Source organism: Lepisma saccharinum, chromosome 2, assembly GCF_977018435.1.
Source record: "Lepisma saccharinum chromosome 2, izLepSacc3.1, whole genome shotgun sequence".
Lineage (NCBI taxonomy): Eukaryota > Metazoa > Arthropoda > Insecta > Zygentoma > Lepismatidae > Lepisma > Lepisma saccharinum.
Genome location: NC_139230.1, coordinates 161,958,995 through 161,969,763, shown reverse-complemented (window position 1 = coordinate 161,969,763; position 10,769 = coordinate 161,958,995). Strand labels below are relative to the sequence as shown.

Genomic DNA, 10,769 nt, shown 5'->3' with positions numbered 1-10,769 from the left:
AGGCGTCTGTAGTGGTAAAATACATCCAGTCCTTAAGATTTTTGGCCATCCATTCATCCTCAGCGTCACAATTAGTCACAAAAGCAAAAAAGCGAAATCTTGTGGTTGTTATAATTTCTACTTTTCATGCAATCACCTACGCTATAGTACTAAGTTTAGTGAATTTTGTCGTTTTCCTGCTTGGTCTGTTAAAGTTAGTAATCAATAAAAATATACTTACATAGAAAAAATCCTGATATAGTTGGATTCTCAAAAGTATGTACGATCAGTGTTCTTGCTACATTTAGCACCTAATAAAGTATAAATTGAAGTCTAGTTTGTGCTGGGCTGTAAAAATGTTCTGGTACATGTAGTTACTTGAAATAGCAAATATTGGCTGTGTAACTGGTAAAGCACTCAAAAAGATCAACTTCGTTTCCTCGTAGTACTCCCTGAAAGTGCTTCTTGCACGCTAATAAGGGTCTGGCGTGTGTTCCTATACCTCCTACTAGCCTCTGTAAAATTCATATTGGGCAGTGCTTAACCATTCAACATGGTGTAGAGCCTAAGCTTTAAGCTTCAGTCAGTGGAATTTAGTTCTCAGGGACATATAGTGATTGTAGAATAAAAATTAGAAACCTCGAATAATACAGCATAACAGCTACAAATAACCCCTGGTATTAATCAAACACTCAAAAAAGTCAATAGTACTTGAAACGTACCCCGAATAAAAGACTATAAGGGTAAATAGCATGGTAAGAAAAGTTTGGCAGGTGGAGTTAAGAGCCATGTAGTCATCTACTAACATCGAGTTGTCCTGTGATTTGTCATTATATTGTTAAATTGTTATATTTAAGGGATGACAAAAAAACAATATTAATAAACATTCAGTTATAGTACTCTTGGTAAAGGGGTTTCAGTGCTTAGAGACATAATAATTTTAGTTACAGTAAAAGTTTGGCCTCTTATAAGTGCAAAAAAGTACAAATATTAAACATTTCATACAGTTTATCTAGAAAGCAAAAGCAAAAATACAATAACTGCGCAACATACTTAAAAAATTAAGCAAGCCGTGATATTCTACTGGCCCATAATAAGTCTAAAATATACTCGAAAATACTCTGCCATAAGGTTGACGGTTATCTGAGATCGAAATTTTCAAGCTTTCTCTCATGCATAAAGTGGCTCTAGGAATCACTAAGCCTCAATAAAAATGAAAACATGCAGTAAAGGCACTTGAAGAGTTGTGGTGATCACATCATATGAAAAACATGCAAGAACAAGAATATATGGAACCCTACTCATATATTTAGGAAACTTTACCTACCCTAGCAGTAAGAAAATACCGAGGAAACTCTAAAATAAACAAACTTTCCTACGAAGCAAACCAAAAATAGCGTAGTGGAAGTCAATAAACCCTAACAACAACAACAAGATTCAACAACTACATCAAAACAAAAACAACAATAATACTAATAATAATAGTAATAATAAAGTTTGTGGGTACAGTTTTACTTAAAAGTACTTCTTCCTTAGTGATTAGAGAATTTTTTGAAATAAAGAACAAAACTCAAAGTTAAGAATTAAAAAATATAAGATACAAAAGGCAATAAATAGAAAAATTAATAAAAGAAGTTGAAAAAATTATCTTTGCAAGTCTAAACTGGAATAAACACTCCTGCCAGAATAGATGAAATTGTGATATTAGAGTACAAAATGGAAATAAACTTTTAAAATAACAAGTTAAAAGTTGAAAAATGTCTTTATGAGTCCAAAATTTAATAAAAAATGTTGCCTGAATAGATGAAATTGTGATATTAGAGTAAAAAATGGAAATAAACTTCACCTAAAGTTGAACATTTCGTGTGTAGAAACCAATTCTTTCATTTATAAAAGTGGTATTGAGTTACTAAAAAAGGTACTTGAAAAGTAAATAATCCTCCACAGTATTAAAAATAAACCTAAACTTCACCAAAAGTTGAAGAAACACAGTTTGTGAGTCCAAAATTTAATAAAAAATGTTGCCTGAATAGATGAAATTGTGATATTAGAGTAAAAAATGGAAATAAACTTCACCTAAAGTTGAACATTTCGTGTGTAGAAACCAATTCTTTCATTTATAAAAGTGGTATTGAGTTACTAAAAAAGGTACTTGAAAAGTAAATAATCCTCCACAGTATTAAAAATAAACCTAAACTTCACCAAAAGTTGAAGAAACACAGTTTGTGAGTCCAAAATTTAATAAAAAATGTTGCCTGAATAGAAGAAATTGTGATATTAGAGTAAAAATACACAAAAAATGCGAAATATTGGCCCTAACAGTAAAAACATCTGGTCAATTTTACGTGAATCCTGATGTTTATAAGGCAATAATCAAATGGTCCGTGGTTCGCAACCCCGAAATAAGGGCAAATAGTGGATGCCATCCACTTTAACTTGTAGATACTGGAACTGAATGTTCCTAGTTCAGCCAAATTCCTTACGGTTTTGGTCAAATAGTCTTTGCAATGTTACGAAGGGCGGCAGAAATACCGCGTAGATTACTTCCACCAAATAAAATTGGAACCTCAAAGAAAATCAATACTCGCGTGTAAAAAAATTTAGCGACACTTGACTTCCATTCAACTTCGGAAGAAGACCAAGCGATGGGGGCCGTAACAATGGAGAACCTTTCTTTCCCCTCGCGTGTCCATGAACGCTCGCGGTTTGGGGGTGCCGATGAATGCAACCACATAACAGGTTCTTCCGTAACAGGTTAATATTATTAACATATCTTCTGCCCGCATACTTCGTTTTCATATAGGTTACATCGTTCAATTTCTTCGCCTTTAAAGCGAACATGTGTTATAATATCTTCTACCTCCGATCGAACGCGTCGACACCGGTTGAATTCGGGTAAATCCAGATCCTTAATTATAGTTAATATGACTCACCACCGACGCCAAAATGGCCGGACGTGACGCCTTACAATAGGCCGAAAATGTATTTTGTACATTAATGGAAAAACCATTAATTCCAAGTTCCCACGTGTGTATAAAGCACCCATGACTCATATCCGGCAGAAACGCATATATAATATACAACAATAGGTTAGCTTAGCCCGAAAACGGAATACATAATAGTATCTTTTGTGCACTAATGGGAAACCATTAATTTCAAACTCACACGTGTGCATGAGTCAGCGATGACTCATCTCCTCCTCCACCCACGACACGTGGCGGTTGATTAAATAACAATAGCGTCACCCTCGATACTGAATTAAAAAAACATTAATCATAATTAAAAATGACAGATAATCGATGAAAAACGACGGTAAGTATTTTCCCTTCTACTAGTATTATCATTGTCAAATAGTGATTGTGAAATCCTTCTAAGAGCTATTAAAAAAGAAATATTGGAAATAAGATATATAGTAAGTTGAAAACGGAATACAAAGAGACCAAACTAAATAATAAACAAAAAAACATACACTAACTTTAGGATTTCGAAGGCTTTATATGCGGAACCAATGTCTAACAGCTGCTTGCATCTCTTCTTTCCCATTGCAATATGGGGACAGGTATTGTCACGCAGATGCCACCCATGTGTGTGCCGCACGCTTGTTCCTTGCGGTGGTACCCTGATATGTACAAAAATCGTTTATACCAAAGTATTACATGTAAAATTAATACAATAATTCAATTAATAATTATGACAGTTGTAATAAATATTAGTCATCCAGCTCCTTCCATTTGGTGTAAATGCCTCTTTTTTTTAGTACATTCAGGCAAATTAGAAATTCGGGGAATAATTTCGTCATATGATGTAGTTATATCCAATGAAGTTTATTCAAAAGGGGGATAATAATTCAAGGTTTGCCATAGTGTGCCTCAAGATCGTCTTATGTTAAATTAGGAGATATTTTGGACTCGTAAGGTTTCAGGTGAGATCCGAACCACTTTGTAATGTGCCTCCATCGGCAACTGGACACGGGAATAGGGCGTTACCGAGCTTAAGTGCTGTCCGGAATGAATTCCATGCTCAACATCTGAGATCACCTATATAACTGGAACATCATGGGCTGGAAGGACTGCACAGGAGTGGAATGTGACTATGTGACTGGGGAAAGTGCCAAGGGGCAGAGCTAGTATCCAAGAAACCGACTGCGGCGTAGGAGCACTCGGAGAAGAGAAGCCCAAGTCTTAAGAAGAAGACACCTCCATCAGTCAACGAGATTGGCTTTCAGGCATGGGAATAGAGGTGAGAGGGAGTCAAAACGGTCAAGAAATCCCCCTTGAGATTGTTATTTAATTCACAAAAATGAAAAAAAAGAACTTATTACATGAACATGGATATTAGAGAAAAGTTAGTATTCCAGATTAGTATTCCAACAAGACAACCGTAGGAAAGAAATAAAGGGTGTCAAAATTGAGTGTAAAACCAATTCAGAACATTATGTTTTCAAATTATACCATTTAATTCAAGTTATAAGAAGTGCTTTCATGAATTGTTAAAACCTCCAAAATGTGATTTTTACGCAAGAGCTCATAAAACAAAATTTATGACCAAACTTCCTCCTTCCCCGCCCACCTAACCTTCAAAGATTTTTCTTGAACAAGTTGTGTAGAAGTTAACAACAAAATAGAATAACTATGTTTTCAGTACATTGACGGCGTAAGGTATAAAAATATATATAAAAGGAATACAGTTGTTTCAGATATTTACCCATCTGGAAGGTATTGAGTAGAAGAGTCTCGCTAATGATCTATTATTATATCGGTGGTAAAGTGTTTAATTATTTATTATTATTATTTCTACTATTCACTTTTGTATCAATGACTTGATCCCCATACATAACGTTTTAGCAATGATCATTCGCCCAGCTACTTCTACCCATTACCGCTGTTCGATCCACGAAGACGAGAAGGCAGACAGCAGCCTCAAGGGACATCCTTGAAGTAGATTTGTTTTATTTAGATTTGTCCTCCTATATTCGTTCCATATTGTTGGACTCATTATATATATATATATATATATATATATATAACCTCAACAACATTGATTCTATAGTAGATGGAGGACATAGGGAGAAATCTGGTACGAATCAAACGAATACTTCCTTTAATATCACCAGAGATCCGCCGTAACCATAACACATGAGGGGATACTGTTTTGAATTCTAGTCTTATTATTGCTACTACCATCATCATTATTACACATAAATATGAATAAATATATGCCAAATCTGTCAAAGAGATACAATTTGGGTTTGTTTCGGTACCAAAATGGTCCAAGCGGCCAAATTAGAGGTTGGTGAGGAACGAGTTTGATATTCATGCTCTACATCATTAAAATGACATTTCATGCTACTGTTCTTCTTTCAGAAGCGCATTTAACAAAAGGCAATCTTGCCATAGCATGGAGACATCTGCATTCAGGCTTGGGAACTACCCTTAACGACAGGAAGAAGATAGGAGATGGTAATGAGGGTAGATGGCCGAATGGTCATTTGGTAGGTGATGCGAGAGAGAGACAGAGACTTGACAAGGAAATCGCATGTTTTTGTTTTATAAATTGCTGTTAGCAGAGGTTAAGAGTTCGGTTACCGATCCAGGAAGTTGGGACGAGCTACTTATGCCTGTTGCATTCTGTGCTTCTTCAAACTGCACATTTAACAAGACTGGCGAAACGACTCTGTTGTTAATCTGGCGACGTGGTGTCTTGATTGTTGTGGAGGCAATCTATTCCAATGGTGCTACGATGACATGAAAAGTTATATTATTCAGATCAAATGACTCTACGTTGTACATAATGTAAATTTAATATGATGCTCAATAAGAAAAGTAATAGAGCTTAGTGATGATATAGCCTCCCCTCCCTTATATATGTGTGTGTGGGTTTGTATTTTTCTTATTGTACTTTATTTTTTAGGCTAATTGCGACCATGAGGATGAATGATGATTGATGTTTAGATGGCAATGATGAACGAACAATTTCTTAAATCCCATCTCCACTCGCATACATTCAGAGATATGAGCTTCTTGTCTTCGTGCCTTAAAATTTAAACCATGACTAAGGCCTTCACTTTGTAATAAAGGGGTCCCGGGTGAGATAACCGGTGGAGGCATATTGCACAGTGGTTCGAATCTCACTTTAAACTGTAGGTCCAGTCCCGATTAGCCTTTCTGTGTGTAAAGTGGATTTAAAAACAAACCCAAATTATCTTTAAACAATGACTTCATTTCCTCAAACTTATGGCTCCCGCATTTTGTGTGCTACTTGAAATGTTTTTAGTTAGTTTTAGTATTTTTGTAATTACGTTAGGGTGAGAAATTAAAATTTTAAAAATTTTATGATTATTATGGTTACCATGCCTGTTCTAAATCCAAGTACAATCATAGTTTACAATTTTTTATTGCAAGTACGTCTTAGTAATACATAATGTTTTATATATTACGGACACTTACTAAGGAACGCCAATGCCGAAGACAGGATTCGAACCTGGATCAGTCGATGGCAACATCCTGAGTAGAGGATGTTGCCATCCACCACCGAGTCGAGAGCTAAGTATCTCCAGTTAACATTACATCACACACAAAATAAAATGTTCCAGTTACGTTTATAAATTTCAGTTTTAGATCAAAAGCTGGACACTCACGGGAAGGGAAGCGGCATTGAAGTTTGTTTTAAGTTCACGTTCTGCACAAATAGGTTAATCGTGACTGCACCTACAGTTTAGCATGGTATCCAAACCACCTAGTGTCCACCGGCTATCGAACCCTGGATCACTTGATTACAAGGCGACGACGTTGCCACTAGGCCATAGGGGAAAAAGCTAGAAGTGTCATTGAGAAAAAGCATTTCATCAAGTTCCAAATCCCAAACTGAGGCAGAAGTAGGGCGAAAGTCTTCCGATGAAGTAGTCTCGGGTCATCTGGAGGCAGGAAGTTCTCTTCGCTTCGTTTCCATTCCAATTGGTTTCAAGTTGCGAAAGGAACCTTAACACTATCGTCACTTTCAGTGTATCTTTGTGAGATCTCGCCAATAAGACCATGTGCATTTTTAAGTAAATCTCAGACAAGATTAGAGCCGTGGTGGGCTAGTTGGTAGGGCGTCTGACTGCCACGCGGGAGAGCCGGGTTCAATTCCCGGGGTTTATGATCTAAGGTCGGAATTTTTCCGGCCTTGCCCCGCATAAAGCGGCTCTGGGGCTCAGACAACTTCAAATTAATGCGTTCCTGGGGGTAACCCTGGGAGCGTGGTGCTGATCACATCACTTCTAAAATGGCCGAGATCGAGAATGTGTGGGGCCTTACCCCCACATCCCCTAAGTGTGCCTTCATGGCACGGTGCTGTATGCGTGGGGAACTTTACCTTTTACCTTACGAGACAAGATGTGAAAGCAACAACTTGGTCTGTCTGTAGTTTCGATAGACAAGCTGAAAATATAAGTCCATTAAATGCGACCTATTCGTTCACACTTGACTTAGTGCATCGCAGAAAATTCAGTAATTCCAAAAATACATACTTTTCCAGAGGAAGTGATTCTCTGAATATATTATAATATGAAGACATTCTTTAACACTCTAATAATGTCTCTTGTATGTTTGATAACTATACAGGACGTTTCATAATGTTTTTCTGGGTTAGGATAATTTATTACAAGAAGAGGATTGCACTTGCCGAAACGAAACTAGCGCCACTCGAAACAGGAATTCACTTATCGCACCCATATAGGCATAAGGCACTTCATGTTCTGACGTCATTGCGTGACGACTTCGTGGGTGGTTAGATTAGGCGTGTTAAGTTTAAGTACAATGCAATATTTGGTTATTATTTTTGCCCCTCTGCCCCACCCCCCTCTGCGAGTTCCCTTGGTCCAGGATTAAATTTCCTGTGAAGGTACAGTCACCGGCAATAAAATTGGGACACTTAAATCCTGAAATACTGGCTTCCCTGCAATGCGTGGTGCGTGTTTACTAACTCAACTTGAACAGCCACTTTTCAATAGGAAGTTCTGCTATCGCCGCAGAGTTAGGCAACACACATAACGCATTGCCGTGAAGCCAGTATTTCAGGTTCTGGGTGTCCTATTTTTATTGCGTAATTCGAATTCTACTCCAAACTATATGACAAGTCCCGATTGACCTATGCGAGTGCAAAGTGAATTTAAAACAAATATTTTGTCCTCATTTAAAGAAGGAAGCACGTTTACCCGTGCTCGATTGCAGTGGTGTGCGCAAGGGGAGTTGGTAGGGCATTCCTAAAAGAAAAAGTCGAAGGCTGGAAAAGGTGTAAAAATGAGTATCGACTGCTGAAAAAAAATATACGTAATCCCCCCCCCCCTTTTAGAAAATCCTAGGCACGTCGCTGCTCCATTGGAATAAACTTACGATTTTACATGCCCCAGTAGTTCATAGTTATGCATCTTCTGTGTCAGAGAATAGGGAATTTTGCACAGCTTCTGGCAAGAAAATGGGCGGACACTATAGGAGGTTGTGAAAGATTGAAACAACAATCCAGGGGGGAGGGTCGAACCTTGGCTAGAGGTACCGAGATCACCCGGGCCCCGCCTAGCTACAGGCCTGCCAGTGCCAGGAACATAAATACAAGTACCCACGAACTTGTTGCATCGACTCCTTGCTTGTTGCTTCCCGTTGTAGCGCGCGCACTGCAGCGACACCGCGGAAGAAAGACGAAACACGATCCTCGCGGGCAGAAAGCAAGGCAGTTCGCAGCACTGGCGGCCGGGAGACAGGTGGACCTGATTGGAGAAGCTGGACGGATCACGCTGGCGTGCTGTACCCGTACCCACGTGTTGCAGTGCGGCGAGGGATGGGGTGCGTGGTGCAAGCGGCTGCTCGCGCGGCCCTTCGCACACCATCTCACCGGAAGTGGATCCTTCTCCTCGCCCTCACTTCCGGTTTTCTCGGACTGAGCCTGGTGTGCACGGAATTGACGGAGATGCCAAGTTCCAGAAGCCGGATCGGAGGGTACGGAGTTCGAATCCCGACCATCATCGCCTACTCTTTGGAAACGCAGTTCCAGCAACGTGAGTTCCCCCTGTGCGACCACCTATCCCCTCCAGGGCCTAAAGATGTTCATCGGAACAATATCCACTGGCAAATTCCATCGTACACCAACGTGTACCTCTACTCGGCGTACTATGACGCTCGTCTCCGTTACCAAGGTAACGTCTACCACTACGTTCGCATCATCGGGATGGTGGAGGGTAAAAGCAACAACACACTGTACTGTCAACTGTGGTACGATGACAGAAGTCCGGTGGTTCTGGAGTCGATCAGGACGGAAATTTGGGTGGAACAGTGGGACAAGAAGTCAGGTGAGAGTGCATACAAGCCATTTCTGTTCAGTTGTCCCATCCCTTTGAACATCAGTGACTCCGGGAGCGTCCCGAAGGCTGTGTCCCTTTCCATACTCCCGTGCAGCCACCCCTCAACGTACCTGCCAGTCAAGACTAAAGACTACAGCCAACTTCTGTCGGGCGTCCAGAAGAAGGGCTTTGCGGTGTGCGTGAAAGGAATGGATTTCGCGGAAGATATGTCTACCCGACTTGTGGAGTGGTTGGAACTGAACAGAATTTTAGGTGCCAAGAAGTTCTTTGTGTACGTGTACGATGTCCACCCGAACATGACGCGTGTATTACGTCATTACATGCAGCGCGGCGTGCTGGACGTTGTCCCATTGACTCTTCCGGGTAACCAACCCAACTCCCCAGCGCTGCGTTCCAAATTTCTTCGGACGAATCTGTGGCAGAAACGCCGCAACGAGTTAGTTCCTTACAACGACTGTTTTTATCGAAATATTTATAATTTTAATTTCGTACTTCCGATAGACATTGACGAAGCGATTCTTCCGGTTACAACGTACAAATGGTCGGAAATGTTCCGGGAGTATTTTCTATCGGAACCGCGGGCTCTCCAAAAATATGCGTCGTTCTCCGTTCAGAATGCGTATTTTTTTGACACTTTCCGGAGTGACGACGACCCAGGGATACCAAAGTACTTGCACATGTTACGACATAGAGTGAGAAGCGCCAATTATAGTCAGCCTGGACATTCGGTGAAAAGTTTCGTCGCTACAGACAATGCTCTCATCGTGTTCAACCACTACGCTCTTCAAGCGATTTACCCAGCTATGAAGAAAGACATTGTTTTAAGTACAAAAATAGTCCAAATGAACCACTACAAAACAGACTGTTCACCTGTAATGTTTTCAGACTGCTACACGAATTTCCTTCGCTATAGTAAAAAAGATTCTTTGATTTTGAAATACAAGAAAGATTTGCGTCGTCGTGTTCAATCGGTGCTAAAATTATTAAAATTTCTATGATATAATGTGGTGATTTTTTTTGTGTGTGAGCATGTGTGTGTGTGTGTGTGCAGCAAGAGCATCAAGATGTGCATTCTCGGGAGGTTGCAGTAAGTATATAGAGCTAAAAAAAGGGGGGAAAACACGGATATTCTCTTTTTTCCTATCAAGTAATCTTCCTAGTGTCATTTTTTACACAGCAATCGCTATCGTGGTGTGAAGTGCATACTCTAATTCCTGCATCGAATTTTAAAGTTGATTACCCAAGTTGCAATTGTTGCGTGCCCGGCACGGAACAAAGAAGTGTCAGGCAGTCTTCCTTGTTACTTACAAGGAAGAAAAAACATTGCATGTCATCCGGTCGTCGTCTTTTTCTTCTTGACCTCAACACGTTCTAACACTCTTATGTGCGAAGTGCATGCGGCACAGTGACACTCGCCACAAACATTGTCCATTAACACAATAATCATGTTGTTATC

General features: G+C 39.7%; 1 protein-coding gene across 1 annotated transcript; it reads left to right on the top strand.

Annotated features, from left to right (window-relative positions):
* Nucleotides 1–8,654: 8,654 nt before the first annotated feature.
* On the top strand, nucleotides 8,655–10,316 carry LOC145984551 (uncharacterized). Its single transcript, XM_083118199.1, has one exon. It carries the CDS (start codon nucleotides 8,794–8,796, stop codon nucleotides 10,309–10,311), a length of 1,518 nt encoding a protein of 505 aa, XP_082974325.1. The 5' UTR covers nucleotides 8,655–8,793; the 3' UTR covers nucleotides 10,312–10,316.
* The last annotated feature ends 453 nt before the right edge of the window (nucleotides 10,317–10,769 follow it).